The sequence below is a fragment of the Atractosteus spatula genome, chromosome 20, assembly GCF_055471065.1.
Source record: "Atractosteus spatula isolate fAtrSpa1 chromosome 20, fAtrSpa1.hap1, whole genome shotgun sequence".
Classification (NCBI taxonomy): Eukaryota; Metazoa; Chordata; class Actinopteri; order Semionotiformes; family Lepisosteidae; genus Atractosteus; species Atractosteus spatula.
The window spans coordinates 17,879,825-17,897,424 of record NC_142725.1 but is presented as its reverse complement, the minus strand read 5'-3'; the positions used below and the strand labels follow the sequence as shown (position 1 = coordinate 17,897,424).

General features: G+C 52.8%; 2 protein-coding genes across 2 annotated transcripts; one reads left to right on the top strand and one right to left on the bottom strand.

The window, feature by feature from the left end:
- The first annotated feature begins 4,842 nt into the window (after positions 1 to 4,842).
- c20h1orf159 (chromosome 20 C1orf159 homolog) lies at positions 4,843 to 14,045 on the top strand. The gene is made up of 9 exons (XM_088938145.1): positions 4,843 to 5,015; positions 5,449 to 5,524; positions 8,328 to 8,412; positions 9,284 to 9,379; positions 10,044 to 10,109; positions 10,829 to 10,963; positions 11,183 to 11,208; positions 11,445 to 11,475; positions 12,311 to 14,045. The coding sequence occupies exons 1-9, from the start codon at positions 4,843 to 4,845 to the stop codon at positions 12,400 to 12,402; spliced, it is 780 nt and encodes a 259-aa protein (XP_088794271.1). The 3' UTR covers positions 12,403 to 14,045.
- Positions 14,046 to 14,447: 402 nt separating this feature from the next.
- Positions 14,448 to 16,756, bottom strand: LOC148817694 (uncharacterized). Its single transcript, XM_088937952.1, has 3 exons — positions 16,481 to 16,756; positions 15,109 to 15,166; positions 14,448 to 14,651 (listed from the first exon to the last, which is right to left on the bottom strand). Exons 1-3 carry the CDS (start codon positions 16,671 to 16,673, stop codon positions 14,492 to 14,494), a joined length of 411 nt encoding a protein of 136 aa, XP_088794078.1. The 5' UTR covers positions 16,674 to 16,756; the 3' UTR covers positions 14,448 to 14,491.
- Between the last annotated feature and the right edge of the window lie 844 nt (positions 16,757 to 17,600).

Genomic DNA, 17,600 nt, shown 5'->3' with positions numbered 1-17,600 from the left:
AAGATGGACTCACTCTCCAGTGCAAATGAGCACTGGAAATTTCCAGAATCGTTTCTGTTTTCACGTCGAAACTATTTTATATTGATTACGGTATTTGAATTGCTTTCCACTGTTTGTGTTGTCTAGCAGCATTGTCGCATTGCAGGCTTTGGTGCTCTGAGGATCTAGGAGAGTGGCAGGGTATTGTTCCGCTGATCTAATGATGGGCTTGGTTAAGCGTTTGGGGAGAGTGGAAGAAACCTGTTGCTCTGCAGTCCTTGGCAGCCACAGTGGCACGCCTTGTGTCCTTGCTGATGCGCCACTATTGGTGGGGGGTGCTAACTCCACACAGTTTGGGCTCCCCACTAACAGCACCGCAGCCGGACCGGGGTGCAGCCAGCAGAGCAGAACCCAAGGAGGGGAGAGAGAGGACAGCGCAGCTCTGCTCTCAGCTGCGGCACAGGGGAATGACAGGGGAACCAGGCATCGCCTGAATAAGAAACATTCATCTCAGGGGCGTCCTGTCGATGCAAGGATTCAGATACAGTAATAGTACAGCCTCAGCTGCCAGCTACACCTCTTGCACCCTGGCTGCAGTGGCCAAGCAGCAGGGTGGTTCTGCTGCTCTTGCTGGGCCCAGGCAGCCATCACAGGCCCGGTTCACTGGCCCGGACAAGCCAGGGGGGTCCAGCGGCCCTCTCTCATTCTCAGTCACGCACAGGTCCTGTTCGTCTGGGTCTGGGATCATTTGTGAAACCTGGCCTCCACTTGTACCTCAAAAAAATATTTAACAACCTTGCCTGTAAACGAGCACGTCCCTAACAACACATTGTAAACGCAGTTCGTCTCCTTGCTGTGTTCTAGGTATGTCTGCTTGAAGAGCTCACTGGAGAGCAGGACACTCTCTTTTTAAGCTTCAGGGGTCACTGCAGAAAAGCAGGGAAATTCAGGCCACAGGAAGGAAAGCAATTTTATTAAATAGCCTTTTAATTTAAATTTGAGCCTCATTTTTATTTAATAGTACATAATATCTCAAAATGCTGTACAGTAAATTTGAGGATATAAATCTTGTATTTAAACACAATAATACTATGTTTAAGAGTGGCACATACAGTATAAGGCACCAGTGTGGAGGAGCGGTCGTGGTTCTGGGTTCATAACAGTAAAGGCTGTGGGTTCAAATCCCAGGGGGCACAGCTGTTGTCCCCTTAACAGGGAACTGCAGTCAGATCGATCGAGGAAACTGCTTAGCTCCGCGAAAGAGTACAAGTGACAGAAGCTTTGGGGAAAAGCAGCAGGCAGATTCGGAAAATTAAAGAATGTGTTCAGATGTTTTAGCAAGTTGGCTTTGAGGTGAGATTTGAAAATGTTTAGGACTCCTTATTTCATTAAGAAGATTATTCCACAGCCTCTGAGCCTGGCTTTGCATCTCTGGACAATGGAAAACCCTGCCTTGGTTTACACGTGTACCACAATTTTAGATGCGAGTCTTGGACAAAAGCTTCAGTTCACTGTGTGAATTTACCCCAGTGATGTTTCCCTAAAAGATGAGAGAGAGAATGAATAGACTGATGCTGATGGACAGAAAGACAGACCAGATGTAGGATGATGTAATGATGAAGTGTCTAAAAAACAGAGCCTGTTACAGACCGGTATCAGCTCTTACACCTGTCCGTGCTGGAAATAGACACAACAGCTCCCCCTAGAGGACAAGCAAGTGCATGTGCGCTGCTGTCTGAAACTCTTCTGAAGAAGCCCAGGACTCGGGATCAGAAGAGCAGAAGACAGCTTCAGACTGCAGACAGGAACCATGACATGTTGATCCAGAGTAAGACATTTCTAACGTCTTCATTTCCCTTGCTTAAGAAAATCCCTAGGAAGCTGTACAGATGGCCTCATGCATTTATATTAAATGATGACAGAAATGATGATGATGATTATTGTAAACTACCAGTCATTTGACATTTTTTCTTCATTGTGCATGCAGAAGGATAATATTACTAAATGCAGCTGACTGACAAGACTAGATACACTGCATTCCAGGAAGGCGTCAGTACACCAGTGATTAAAATGCAACCCTGCTGTGAAAACAAGATTACAAACAGGACTAACATTAAAATGTCAGGCCACTGCTGTGCACTGACTAACAAACACCAGAGAGAAATGAATGGAATCATTCCAGTGCCGAGCTACATTGCAGCAACAACATAAGTCACAACTTGCTGAAGCAGAACGCTGTTCTAGTGATGAGGTGGCAGACATGACACCCAGTACTTTTCCATGGAATTGTGCATTTCTGTATTTCACCTGTGCACTGGCATGGCCGTGGCATGCAGACTGCAGATCACCGGGGTGACCACTAGGTGTCAGAGTAAACCAATGAAACACACCTGCCGGCTGTGTTGCCATGGTTGGTCTGTTTTGAACATGACATGTGAAGACAGAATCCACCATATTGAACGTGTCGTTGTAACAGCCTGAGGTGAGGAAGAGAAACTGGCCGGCAGTCCGCTCTCAGTACACAGCACTTGTGCAGGAGGCAGTGTTCTGGTGCTGTTTTCAGCTCAACAGCTTGTTGACCATTGGAAATGCTCAAGAAGCACCAAAGAGCTGGGCAGAGTAGAACAAATTCACACCAGCAGCCCCCCCAGCGAGAACCAGACAGAGCTGCACCTCATCTCTAAGAGCAACGCAGGCTCTAAGAGCTGTCCCAGGACTGGTTTGGCATTCTCAGCTAAACCCAGTCAGAGTCGTCGTGACACATTTGTACATTTGCTGCTGTGTTTAGAAGGCTGAAGAGCACTGCCATGGTCACATTCTGATACAGAGCAGGAATGCCCAGCCTGCCAAAGACGCTTTCTGCAAGTATAGAACCACCTCACAAACATGTGCACCTATGAACGTGCCACCTACAGATCTTTATACCTGTGCAGCTGTGTCATCTCTGTGCATGAGCGCGTGTTGTGAAGCTGAGCGGTGAGCAGTCTGGGTGGTGTCAAGCCTGAGATGTGCTTCCCGGCCTCCCTCCCTCCCTCCAAGTGTGTGTCTTTGCAGCTGTGGCGATCAGTCGTTTCCCTGGTCCTGTGCTTCTGGACAGAAGGTCTCAGCCCTGACTCTCGAAATCTCTGGTGCAGCGACTCGATTACTGCAGCAGAGTATTACTCTTCACAGAAACAACTGGCATACATAACAGATTGTTAAAATAGCAAACACCAAAGACTGCAAATTCTCGAACGGACAGAAACCTAGTAATTTGGATTGGAACACACTTCAGCGAAGAGTTGCCGGACTACCCTAGGAGCAGCATGCAAACCATTCGGATAAACTAACTGTAATGTGCTGAGATCAGAGACGCTCAGACTCTCACTCTCCTGTCTGATGTGATTACTGTTGTGTGGAAAGACGTTCTGTGTCTCGGAATGTGAAAGGATTTCGACCGGAGACCGATGGGTGTGCATGCTGCTGGAGCTCAGATTTGGACTGGTTTCTTCTGCCCGCAATGCCTCCGAGACCAGTCCAGTCTCCCCTGCGGGGGGCTGCCGTTCCGGCGGAGGGAGTACCTGCTGTCGCAGCCGGAACCTCTGGAAGGACTCCTGGAGGCTCTCCTGCTCCCGGCAGCTGCCCGTCTCCCCAGGGAACGTCACAGGGAGGAAGGCAAACCTCTCCATGGCTCCGACCGGGGTGGATGTGTCTCTTCTCCCTGAACACAGAAGAGGAGCCCCCGTGAGCGACCCAGTGCGGTCCTGAGGGGACCCCAATTCCACACCACAGCCCGGATGGGGGAGACGCGCCCCGCAGCTACTGTGAGCCTCGGGTTTCAGCCTGCAGGGGGCGCTAGTGTCTGCCCGGTACCCCAGGCCTGTGAGCCCTTACCTCTCTCCTGCCTGCGCCGAGCTCGCGGAATGTTCCCCTTCTCCTGCCGGCTCACCTGCCTCCTGCGGGACGTCCTGCCAGCCTGGGTGGGGCGTGGCGGCTCCTAGCAACCGCGGGCTCAACACCAGCGAGGCCGTTCCTCCCCACTTCCTGCAGGCCGGCGACGCCCCCTCCGCGGCCGGAGCTCGGCTTTTCCAGAGTGGTGTCCCCTGTTTCCCACTTGCAGTCAAACCAGAATCTTGCACGTAGATGTCTAACGCTTTTTCAGTCTTATACATTCATTACATCAAAATAGTGTGTGCATGTTGCTCATTACTGCAGTGATGTGTTGTAATTACAGTGGGGGTATGTTTATGTCTACAGCTCCTGAGTGGCACTCATTTCTCTGTTCTGTAATTAACTTTAGATCAGCAGTGTTGGGTAGCGGTTTTAATCTCCGGGAACAGAAAGAGGATTATTCACCTGGGCGGTCAGAGCAGTGAGCCAGCATGGTAGCTGGAATGGGGTGTTTTCAAGCGTGGCTTCCACAGGTGTAAGTCTTCACCTCTTTGTTCACTGTGCTCCCACTGCTAGCTGGTGTGTGGGGAGCAGACTGGTGCATCATCCAGGTGGGGCTGCACACTGGGGGTGGTGGAGGGGATCCCCATTACCTGTAAAGTGCTTTGACTGGAGAGTCCAGAAAATAGCTATATAAGTGCAAGCTATTACTTCTCCACCTCCTCTGCTGTGTACTGGGGCAGTGGGTGCGAGAATGTGCCTGAAACACACAATGTGAGACCCACTCGTTCGAGCAGGGAGCTGCGTCAGCATGTGTAGGCTACAAGGGAACAAGGAAAGGCTTATCCCTGCTGACAGGAGAAGAAAAGACACGCAAGGTTTCGTCTGTGGAGCCCTCCTCGGGTGTCAAAGGAGGGTGTCACACCCGAAGAAGGCTCCACAGCCGAAACATTGTGTTTCTTTTCTTCTCTCGTCAGCAGGAATAACCCTGTGATGAGCAGCGCGGCGCAAAGGCGAGGAATTCTTGCAAGCGGAGGAAGGGGGCGGGGCCGCTCCGGCCTCACGCGCGGCTCGGCGTACCCTAGCAACCGAGCAGGCCCTGCCATTTTCTGCGCGAGCCGCGGGAGCGAGCGCTCCGTGCCTGGGCGGCGCGTCCTCCGGCTCAGGTGAGGAGCCGCGGCTGCGCGGGGCCGCGCCTGCTGGCGGCCGCTCGCCCGTGCGCCGAGCAGCTGCGAGCGCCCTCCGCGCCGGGCTGAGCGTCTTCAGCACAGAGCCAGGAAATGACTGTTATTTGATTGTTTTGTGCGCTTCATCCGAGGGGACCCCTCGCACGGCAGCGGTGAGGACGCGGGGGTTTAGTCGGGGAAGAACAGACGGACAGATGCTGGCGTCGCCAGCGCCTCCGTGTTTGTGATTTTCTGCAGCGGTGAGCGTGTCGTGCAGGTCCGTCCGTGCAGACTGAGGAGGAAAGTCGAGCTGTGCGTGGTGTGCGGTGTGATGGCGGGACTGTAACACTACAAACAAGCCGCGCCGCCGTGGCGTGGCGCACACGGCCACGCGTGGCGAGCCTGACTCGGCTTGTGTGTGCTTGCTCTCCAGGGCGATGTCTCGGCTGCGCGCCGCTGTCCTCGCCGGAGCCGCGCTGCTGCTCGGCGGTCCCGGTCCCGGAGCCCCGGTGAGAGTCCCGGCTGGTCGTGCTCGGAAGCGCCCGGCCCGCCCGTGAAACCCGGGAGGGTGACGAGCTGTGCCGGTTCCTGCCCCGTGGGAATCGCCGTGCGGGACGCTGGCGCGGCCGTGTCCGTGTCGAGGCAGCGGATTCCCGGTCCAGGTCCCCGCGGTGTCTGCGGCGGTGTTCTCAGACTCCAGCTTTCGGTTTCTGTCTGTTTTCGCAACCCCTCGGCACTTCTCCCCCCGGTCAGGAGCCGCTCCCTGCGTGTCCGCGCTCGGCAGATCGGCCCACGCAGCGCGGGCCTGCGAACTAGCTGGAACATGTTGCTTTCTTGGACAGAAACCGCGGGGAAGCGCCTCTTTACACAGAGGGTGGTGGGAGTGTGGAACAAGTTACTGAAGCTGCAGCCAGTAGCCTGGTTTTAATCAGATAAGCCATCACTTTATTGGCCTTATACAATTTCTTGTATTAGGAGTGTGTCTTTTCGCAGACCCCAGCTCACACAGACAGGGAGAGAAGCTTGGGGTCAGAGTGCGGGGTCAGCCTTTGTACAGCGCCCCTAGCTGGAGCAGCTGGGGTGAAGGGCCTTGCTCAGGGCCCCAGCGGAGTAGGATTCCTCTGCTGGCTGTGGGATTTGAACCGGCAGCCTTCCAGCCAGGGCCCCCTCTCCCCCTGTGGTAGCGGCTGGATGAGATTCTGGGATGAATGCGCTCCCGAGTGTGAAGGAGAGACAGCTGAACTGTTGGCAGCCTGTCCTGCTGGTTGGTGGGTGTGACCCACACGGGAGTCAGTGGTTGCACTGATTCACCTGTAGTTACTTTGCAGTGTCAGCAGAGGGTGCTCTATGACTGTCGCGCCTGGTTACTGTGCCTTGGCAGCACTGCGTTAGGGTCCGTGTGCCACGGGGTACACCTCACAGATGTACTGTTTCCTCCGCGTGAAGCTGGGTTTGGTTGTGCCTGGTCTGTGTCGCTGGGAGCAGCGGTCAGGCCCAGTTTGAGGACTTGCTGTCTTGGATTTTCAAAGCGCTCACTGTGCTCGTCGGCGCAGCACACTGACAGGTTTCAGATGTCCTGTGCTGACGCAGTTAATCCCTGAGGATTCCCCTGCTCCTGAGGGGAACGCCTTTATAAATAGAGCCTGCCTGGAGCTCTGGAGGTTCCCTGCTGTGCTGGTCAGGCCCATGGCCCTGCAGACAGCAGCGCTGTCATGAGCGAGTCCTTCTCCTGGGTCCCAGACACTGAGCAGGGGCTTGCACTCCACACGGTGAATAAACTCGTGTCTTTGTCACCGTCTTCGCGTCCTTATCAACGGTATCTAATCATGGAGTGTTAGGAGTGAGAACTGTGTTCTCCTTTTTAGTACATTATTATTAATAATAGCCGCAATCTCTTAATATCTCCCCTGAGGAGCAGGCAAACTCTGCATGGGAAATGAAGTCGTTTATATATTGGTATAAGCGTGCTGTCCAGAGGCCTGACCATAATTATGATTGTTTTTAATTACATGTTCGACTGCAAGTCCTTTTTTGATGGCTTCAGCATGTCCTGTTTGTTGCTCGGGCTTGTGGGAGCCCGGCTTGTCTCGTCTGGTTTCAGAGGGTTGCAGTCACGAGAAACAGGGTAACGGTTTTCTGGCGGAGCCTGTGGTTCAGAGTTGAGATTCTGGATCCCGAGCGGAGTCGGATAAGGTCAGTGGTGTTCCGCGCTGGCCCTGCGGCAGTCAGCTGTTTGAAATCGCAGTCGTTTTCCCTCACGTGACACACCTCTGGCTGCCCATCTGAGAGGGGTGGCGCTGGCCAGGCCTGTGCACAGGAACACACTCGACAGGCTGCGTCTTTCACAGTGACCGGGAGGCTGAGGGCTTGAATCCCAGCTGTGATGCTGCTGTCGTACCCCTGAGCTCGGCTCTTCCCCTGAACTGCTCCAGTAGGACACCCAGCTGGGGAAACGGGTGTGAATGGCAGTCGCCCTAGACGAGCGCGTGGGCCAGATGAGTAACTATAATTGTGTGCCGAGGGCAGGGGTGCTGTGCCGCTCTGCGCCCTGGGGTCCTGGGATCGGGTCGGCTCGGGTTGGCGTGGTCTTGACCTGGAAGTAGAGGTTTTCTGGTGATAGATGGACTTGTTCAAATAAACACATGGTAAATGTGTCTCTAAATCAAGGTAGTGCTTTCCAAAAAAAAAAAATGCCTTTTACAGCTCTTAAGTTTCCTAGTGCAGGCCTGTAGGATATTTGATCTGGGTGTTTATTTAAATTGAGCGTATAAGCAGGATTGGTGAAATTGGCTCTTCTCTGCAGAGGGATGGGTTTCTCCTGCACTTAGGAGTCCTGCAGCACAGCTGGTGGGGTTGTTACCTGGTTGTTTGAAGTCATTTGTGTGTTTTTTCCTTGTGAGTTGCATCAGCACAGTCTGCCTACGACTGTGGAATTTCCTGACATTCCATTCGTCTGCTGTCTTTGGAAAGTTGTTTGTTTGCTGAGCACATTTTTGTTTTGATTTATTCGAGACTGATGTGCTTAGGAATGAGCTCCTCTGTGCTTGTGAATGATGTGCTTGATTCAGAAAGCTCTTTGAGTATTGTAGCACTTTCAGGACTGGTTTCACAGACCCATGTCAGAATTTACAGAAATTAACTTTGATTAGTCCAAGATGAGTGATGGTCGGGTTTTGTGAAACCAGTGCTTTATAGGAGTACCGTGTAAAAAAAGTTGATGAACAGACCTTTACACAATTATTGATGAGAGTAACTTATTTTCCTTTTTGTCAAAAGGTCTTCTTTTTTCTTGTTTGTGTGCTGCTGTTTCAGAGTGTCCTGCCAGGGCAGAGTGACTGCTGCAGAGATGCCCTGGAAATGAATGGGACGTGCTTGATTAACGCGCATTGTGAGCCAGGTACGCTTCAACCTGAATAAGCTTCATTGTCTCACACCTTACTCCAAAGAATGCCTTGCAACACAACGTGAAAGGTTTGTTCCATGGCGAAAGGTAAGGAAACGTGATGTTTTGGCAGAGTTGCCTTCTTTTGGTGTGAAGGAGAAGGCAGCTCTGAAGAAGGCTTTTCTTTACTTTACAGCATGAAATGAATATTTGCCTGTTGCTTTGAAGGCTGTGCTTCACACCTGAGGCAGCTCCGTACTGCAACATGTGTAATAATCACTGGTTGTGCTGATTGTGTAGGAGCTGCCCATCTCATTCAATGCAGTGGTAAATAACAGCATATGCAAGTAGTAGCAGACCAGGCCTCACCCTGACTGCACTGAACTTTGCCGTGAAAGTGGGGTGATTTTGGTGACCTGAATTTGGGTGTGTTTGCCTCTGGTGCAGTGCTGAAGGCAACAGCAGACCTGGGTAGTGTGTCAGTTCAGACAGTCTCAAGGGTTAACAGGCACTGGTTGGCAGATAAAAACGCACATCAGGAAGTTCCTAAATGGCTGTGGCAGCTCCTTTTGGCTGAGTGGTCCTATATCTCTGTAGACATTTAACGGAATCGCTGCTGGAGTGTGTTAGCACTGTATCTGCTGCTAGAGGTGGACTAATGCTTTAGTGGAGCTGTGTATAATATTACTGTGGTATCGTGTGCATGCAGATCATGTGGCGTTTTAATGGATTTTTTAAAGAACTGATAAGTGATCTGTATCATGGCTCCGCACAGACACTGCTTGTGTTTTACGGCTCTGTGCTACACATGTAGTCATCATTAATCGTGTTCACGAGTAGCACTCTGGAGCCCCTGACAGCCGTGACCTGACTGTGTTCTCCCCAGGTTGCTGTCTGCTTACCATGGAGAACTCCACATCCGTGTGTGTCCCGTGGACGATGGTGAACAGGACATGGTATAATCTCACGGAGTGCAGTAATGGTGAGTGCTACACGTTTCTCTGCTCTCCAGGCTTGTCCAGTCTCGCGGTGCTCAGTGTGTGACATGGAGCGCAGATCCAGTGTAGCTGGAAGGACTCTTCTTGGTGTCTCTCGGAGGCTGACGCTCCCCTCTGTTTCCAGCAGGCTTGTGTGAAGGGAAAATAAAAAAGCTGTGGGTCCTCCTTGTTTATTCTGCAGAGTCCTCTGTTTGTTCCTCTCAAATGTATATGCAAGATGGGTGGCACAGTGGTCAGCATGGCTGCCTCTCAGCTCTGGGCCCTGGGTTCAGTTATAGGCCTGGGAAGCTGTCTGTGAGGAGTTTGCATGTTCTCCCCGTGTTCACTTCTTCCCACAGTCCAAAAACATGCTGGTGGCTTATTGAGAATCTAGGAAAATGGCCCTGCAGTGAGTGTGTGTGTGTTTGTGCCCTGCAATGGACTGGTGTCCCCCGCCTCATGCCCATTGCTTGCTGGGATAAGCTCTGACTCTCCTGTGACCCTGAATGCCAGAAGTGGTTAGAAAATGGATGGATGGATGGATGTCTAATATCCTGTGCTGGGATTGTGCTGATAAGCCGTGGGTGCTCCAGGTGATCATTGCAGTGGGTTATAGCACTTTCAGATGGAGCCCGATTTTAATAAAGATGTCCTCTTCTTTTCCTTCAGATGATCCCAATGCCACTGTGTGGTCGACAAATACAAGCACTGTAGCTCCTGTACGGCCCAAAATAGGTAAGGACACTACATTAAAATTCTGCTGTTCATCTGCACAGGTAATGTCCTTTAAATATTAATCAAGGAGTGTTGCAGCATTCCTGTTGTATTGTGAGCACAAGATAGGGGATGTTTATTCAGAGTAAGTGTTTTGTAGCTGTCTGCACTTTCAGTGCTGTCCCATTTATAGAATCTGTGCTCATCTGGCACTGGCTGCTGTCTATTCAAATTCCAAGGGGTGGTTATGAGTGCAAGGAAATCACTGGTTACTTGCTGGGCACCATTAAAAGGCCTGTTGAGAGGGAAAAACGGCCAAGTACAGGAGCCCCTTGCACAAGGAGCTGGGAAGTGATTGAGTGGCTCACTTCCTGATGGGCCTGTGTTCCTGAGAGAGAGGCCTTGCTCTGAACACTTCAATTTTAGCATCCCAAAGCCTTTCTTGAAAATCCATGTCATGAAGAAATGGGAATGTTCAGGGCTCTGCAGACACACAGCTGGACAGAGCAAAGATTCTCCTTGCAGTTGTCCTGACTCTGTATAGGGCCATGCACATGAAACGACCAGAAACCCCAAATCCACAGGCTGTGTCCTGTAGGGCTCATCAGACCAGATCTCCTAAGAATAAAACTTCCCCTGCTTTTGGGGGAGCTTCTGACAATCTGGGAATAATCCGTGTTTTGGGGCTGCAGCAGTGATCTGTGTTTGGAGGTGACTGTGCTCTTGGGGTTCTGTCACAGGTGGTCCTGGAGTTGCTGCCTCCCTCCTGCTGGGAACGCTCTTCATCAGCCTCTTCCTCATCCTTGCTGTGGCTGCCTCCTTCTACCTCAAACGGACCAACAAGCTGCCCAGCATCTTCTACAGGAGAAACAAAGGTACCTGGGTCCTGGCTGCTCTCGTGCTCTCCAGCAGATGGCAGCCTTTTCTGCTCCAGGGGCTGTTTGCTCAGTTTGTTGAAGGTCTCTTTCTCCAAGCACTGTGAGCATTGACTGTGCCAGCTTGTCTTGCACTCATTCTTTTCTGCAGTCAAGTGATCAGTTTAACTGAACTGACCCAGTTGTCTGAGAGTTAATGTGTTTATCTTTGTTTTTCAGCATCAATATTGCAGCCCAGTGAAACGGTAAGTTACCCAGTATTGATCAGGCAGGTTTAGGGTCTTATGCATGCTTGTGACTCCTGTTGAACAGACCTTTACACAATTATACCGTCTTCATCTCAAAGTGCTTACGTTTAAACACATCACAGTAGTATTAAAACCCCATAGATGTCTGAAAACAGAGAAATTTGTCAAATGTCTGTCTGTTTTGTAAATAAATTATGAGCTGTGATGCTGATCTAAGGTGTTCTTCTCTTCAGGCTGACATGATTCCTACACCGACATCATCAGGTAAGCTGTTAGATGACATTCAGGCCTCAGTGGCCTTGTGCTCTTATTGTAACTATAAAGCTTGGTGATGTAAGAGGACGAGACCTCTGGCCTTGTATCTGTGTCCAGTGGTTCTGAGGGGCTGGGTGTGTGCACACGTGCTCAAGCTGGGGCAGCAGGCAGCCAGCCAGCTTCTTGCCCTGGCCAGGGCAGAGTGGGGCCTGAGGAGCCCTTTGGACTGACAGCTGAGGCTGTGGTGAGATGGCAGCAGGGCTCCTGACCTCTCTGAGGAACAGGACTGCTGCTGTTCCCCAGGCTCTGGCACCTCGCCCCCACAGCAGCAGCTGGGTTGGGCCCAGAGAGTCACGGGCCTCTCCTGGTTTTGGTCTGGTGAGTGTGATCCCCAGTTGATCTTCCAAGCCTGCTCTGGACTGACCACTGGCCTGAGAGCCTCTTTCATATCCCTGTTGTCTGTGAACATGAAAGCAGGGGAGTGTGGGTGTGTGTCCCTTGTTCATGTGTCAGGCTGTTAGTTATCTTGTTACTGGTGTGTGTTCAGGATAGTGTGAGTGTGTCGAGTAGATGCTGTCTGTTGTTGGCTTTATGTTTCTTTTTTGTACTGTTTGTCTTAAATTGTATGAGCTCACAAACCCAATTCATTGCAGCTAGTTGTTATGGCAATAAAGTGTTTGAACTTGAACTTCAGCTTTATCAGAAACATTTGAGAGCAGATTAGTGTGTTTGGATTTGAAATTGAGGTCTTTGGGTGAGTGTTTATAAAGTGGGTGTCTGGCTTCATTTTTAATCAGAGCATGGCGCAAGGCTGATGGGGGTGTTTTTCTCCTTGTGTCCGCAGTCCGCCGGCCACGCTACGTCCGGCGAGAGAGGCCCACGGTCACCGCAGCCACGATCTCCACGGCGGCGGTCACGCGCGTGAGCAACGTGTGAGGGCGGGGGCGTGCCAGTAGAAGTTGTCCTGGATCTGTTTGGCACTGTATGAGAATGTGGGTACCTGGGGTGGGGTCACTGTAATGGGGGGGCAGGAGCCCCAGCACCCGACTGAGGGAGACTGCTGGCAGCTTTCCTTTCCCCTGTCTTGATCTTTCTGCTGTGTTTACTAAACATGGGTGGGTTGAGTTTGGGAAGAGCAGTTTAGGGATTAAAAAAGGGCCAAAAGACTTGGACTTCTGTGAGAGCTTGTGTTCCCAGTCCGGGCTCCTCTGAGGGCAATTCTCTGAATTGGACTGAAACTTCATCACACTAATTGCTTGTGCTGCAGTTGGCTCTTCATGGCCTCTGTGGATTATCTGCAGCTGGAGATCAATATGGAGTCTTGAAAATTCCCCTGGAAGAGCCTGTTTGGGGTGGATGGGCCTCATGCTGCCTGTGGTGACAGGATTGTGCACTTTGAGTCTGAGTGTAAGGGCATGAGAAGTGCAAACATTCGACTTACAAAGACAACTGGAGAAGAGCTGCTTTCCTGAGGAGGAACTGTCCAAAAGGGCTTCTGGGAAGTGAGCAGCTGCTGTGCTCTGGCCTGGGGTGTCTCAGTGAGTGACCATGCTGGGTTACCGGTGAAGCTAAGCAGGATCAGCCTCTGTGTCCTCTTTGCCAGGTAGGTCTGTTGAAGGGAACAGGAAGTAACTCTGTGCTTTGAGCTGGAGCAGTTGTTGTCTTGGGAGCCGGGGGACTTGTTTTCATGCAGCGGAGATGTGTCTGTGGAAATTTGCGAGGCTCAGTTGCAGAGCAGCACTGGAGTCGGGAGGGTTGGGTGTCTTTGGAAGCACTTCCTTCAACCCAGCCCTGTGTCACAGGTGGGTCCTGACCCCTTGGCCTTATGGTATTTGTTTCCTTTTCATCCAGAGTTCCTGTGAAGTGATTTCAGGGGAGATGGGGGATTTTGAGAAGAAGAAAAGACACCCAAATTACCAACACCCCTCCTGATTCTTTGTGCTGGGAGAGCAACTGTTGTGTTTTTTTTGCCAAATAAGAAGTAATGTAGTGAATCTTGGAGCCTGAGATGCTGTGAGCAGGATTGCTCTGTGTAGCACTTTTTCCTGGGGGGGGTGGTGTCAGTATTCAGTTAGAAAGAATTGGACATGGAATGACCACAACTGACTTGTGTGAAGATTTTATCCATTGAAGAGGTTTGTGATTTGTTAATGTGGGTTTGAAATCTCTTGAGGGTGCTGGGATGGTTAGAAAGAGGTAGTGTGGCAAAGGCAGAAGTGGTCTCGGCACTGTTCCCTGATGGTGGCTGTACAGTGCCTTGAATATAGACCTGTCAGTATGTGCTAATCTGAAAAAAACTTACACATTCCTGAGCCTTTCCAGTTCCTCCAAAATAACAAACAGGAGTTGAAAAGGAAGTGTTTCCATGTAATGGGCTTTGTGTTAATTTCTTCTTTCTGTCCAGCTTCACCAAACTGTGGATATAGGTGAATTTCTGGGAGCATGTCAGCAACAATGGTTGCCATTATGAGAGTGTTGGGCTCTGGATTTATCAGCTGTTATACAGCAACTGTATTGTATGTCTGTGTAGATAATGTACTTTGTGGTCATGATGTAAAAAGGAAATAAAGCACTTTACACCAAAGGTTTAGCATTAAGCTCACTTATCTCTGAAAGCTGCCTCCCCAGAAAGTGGTTTTGAACAATTGTAAAACTGGGAGGGAGGAGAGCCCACACCAAATGCCTTCTCTCTTCTTCTCCTCCTCCCATTTAGGTTTTATTGGGCAGCATAGATAAAATCAAGAAACCAAAACCCTTAAGTCCTTTCCTGATCAGGTAGAGGAATGTTAACTTAGGGGATGGGGTAAGGAGTAGCTGTTCATTTCCTCTGCACTTCCATATTAGTGGTGATGGTGAATGTTGGACTTAGCAACCTTTTTAAAAGACCCAGCATTAGAGGAGCTGGAGCTCAACCTCCCTCTTCCCTTCCCCCCCCCCCCCCCCAAAAAGAAAACACCAACTCACTCAATACAAGAAAGTCAGTCAAAAGTTCAGTTTTTATTGCACTTGGACACTTAACAGTTCTTCAAAGACCAGCCACAAAAAAGCCATTAAACCCCCCCCATGCCAATGCACAGGAGGGCCTCCCCCCTGTGGGCAAAATGCCCATGCAAAAAAAAAAGCACATGGACAGTCTGTCCACAGGGGAGAGACCACCACTGGCAGGCCACACACACCCAGGACACCTGCAAGACAAGAGAGAAAGAGTTAAGCATACAGACCAGAACGCTGACAACACCGACCACCACACTGCAGTAACACCCCCTCAGTGGCGCCCTGCCCACGCCCGCCTACCCGCCCGCGAAACGCACGGCCGACGCGAGCCCGGAGAGGGACGCCCCCCCACGCAAAATCCTGCCACGACATCGCCCTCGCGTGACCACGCTCTTCAAGCCTTCGACTTCCGCCAAAAACAATCTCCGGCTTGAGGGATCCTCCGGCCTCTTCAGTCACGGCCTCACGGCGCCGCTCCATCTTCGCACGACCGCAACCCCACGTCCTGGGGGAGGGGTTACACACATGCGGGCTACCCGCCGCTCCAGGCTTGGTCACGATCAAGTCCCAGTCTCCCACGCACACGCAGCGCGAAACGAGGAACTCCCGCCGGGAAAGAGCCGGATTAACCCCCCCCCACACGCTCACCTGAGCAGCGAGTCCGCCCCGCCGCCGTCCCTCCGCGCTGCGCCTCCAGCCCGCGGCCCTGGAACACAAACAAGAACGAGACTCAGCCCAAGAGCTACGAGCCCAAACCCTCCAAACCTACCGGGGAAGAGCCACACGGGCTCCCCAGACCCGACCCGACCCCGGCCAGCTCTCCTGCTGAGCCACCGAGACAGAAATCTGGGGGAACCGGAGGCGCGCCTCGCCGCGGCCCTGGAGGGAGAGAAACTTGAGAAGAGCACAGTGAGAACCAGCGCCGCCACAACTCGCTCCTCCCGCCCTGCTCACTTACCGCCGTGCGCTGCAGCCCCTCACCGGACATACTAGTACCCCCCGCCCCCGTCAGGGCCAACTGCCCCCACCTGCTGCCACGCGTGCTCACGAGTCCCCGCGCACTCGCCCGCTAATTGCCAATTAGCCTCACCTGACTCCAGCGCCCGGAGCCCTACAAACACGACACCTCCAGCTCCCCCCCTGCCTCTGACACAAGAAGGCTACATCATCACCCCTCTTCCGGCTCGCCAGATGTGCTGTACTCAGCTCAGCTCAGCTCAGCTGGCTCACCAGGCTCACCAGGCTCACCAGGTGAGTCGCGGATCGCACTAGGCTATTTCCCAAAGTTCTAGAAATCGCACAATTCCCAATCCTATTGGGAAAGAGAGGAGGGAACTCGGTCGACCTGGCAGCCCAGTGTGTGATCTGTCTCAGCCTGAGGAGCAGTGAGTCTCTCTAATACTCCTTATGTTTATATGTAAATAGCTTCTGGTTGTCTTTATTTGCAGATCAAGCGTATGTGTATGGCTTTGGCAACACAGATTCTACTCGGTGGTCATGCCAATAAAGCACTTTGACGTGAACCGGAGATTTCACAGTGGGGAGACTCACCCTCCCACCCCCGAGCTCTCCGGGTGGACCCTGGAGCTATAGGCTATAGCGCCTCGTCTGCAGGACTCCCCTCGCTGGAAACCTGCTATCCCCCCCCCCCCCAGCCTCTCCAGAAGCTACAGCTGGACACGCAACACGTACAAGAGTCAAACACATTTTCAAGAAGACTCGCGTTTGGGCTTCGATTCGTCCCGCTTAAACACCCGAGCCCACCCGCCCCCTGCCGGCCTGCTGCACCGCCACCCGCCCGGTATCCAGCACCAGTGTTCAAGTCCGCCCTTACACTCCGACACGGCGAAATGCCGTTTAGCTAGCTCTCAGACGGTAAGTGGAGCGATTGTACAAGAAAAGACGGACAACAGCCAATGTGCAACACAACAGGTAACGGGTGAAAAACCCATAGGTATCTTCCTATTAAAAAGTAAGTTACCCCCCAAACCGCTGTGGCTCTTTCTGTTTAAAACGTTACCTTGTCCCAGCCGCGGCGGCTGCGCTCGGCACGACAAGAGGAAGAGAGGGACTCGCCTCCGGCCCGCTCGGGCCTCGGCCTCCCCTGCTTCCCTGCCGCCGGTCCGAGCGCCAGGAGGGGCGGGGGGGCGCACGGCGCAGTGCCGGAGGCGGCGCCCGTCGAAGGAGACGGGGAGCTGGGGGCGCCGGCACATCCTTCCCCAGGTGTGCGCAGTCAAAGCCCTCCGTCCCCCGCAGCGAGGAGTGAAGACGAGTCCCGAGGCCGGAAGCCGCTTGAGCCGCGGGAGCCGGGCGTGTGGGCAGGGCTGTACTCGCCTGCGGAGGATAATGAGCTTCCGCTCGCATCGGTCTCCACAGCCGGTCCTCCTGCTCACAGCACTCGCGGGCCGGGTCGGCCAAGGACACGGACCGTCTCCGCGGTGCAAGTGTTAAAACAAAGCACTGCAGCTCCGTGGGGGCTTTCTCACAGATAAGTGTGGAGGGCAGCTGGTTGCACGCTCCTGCTACTCCTGGTGTAAACACTAACACTCCTTGGTCCTGTCTGACCCTGAAGCACAAAGCTGGGGGGGGATTCTGCCCGGGAAAGGGGGGAAACAAGTGCCTTTACTTCACCCCCTCCCCCCCCTCAGCCCAGCCTTCCACAAGTGCAAAAGAAGGGGTGCAGCTGTCTTTATTGTGTGGTCAAGAATCCAGCCCCTCACTCACAATCCCCACCTCCCCCCATACAAGGGGTTAAGGCTGAAGTCCCCCTTCTGCTCGTACCCGGGCTCAAGCCCCCAGTCAGGAGACAGACCCCTGGGGAGTGCAGGGAGCCAGTCAGGCCCCGGCCTGGGCCCTGTATGCACACTGGGGTCCTTCACCCCAGCCTGCCTCACCCTGCAGGAGCCCGATCCGCCAGGCCAGAGCCCAGAGGACACAGGGCCCGGCTGTCATAGAGGCCAGAGGGCAGGCCTCTCTCGCGACTCCCCCCAGCCCAGCCCTTTCAGCAATGTCCTGCTCCGACAGGCTCAGAGCACACATTTCCACTGTCCACTGTCCACTGCAACACAACAACTTTCTCGCCCAAGACGGAAGGGTGCTGTTTGCCACTCCACCCTGCTGTGAGACGCTGTCCCCGATTT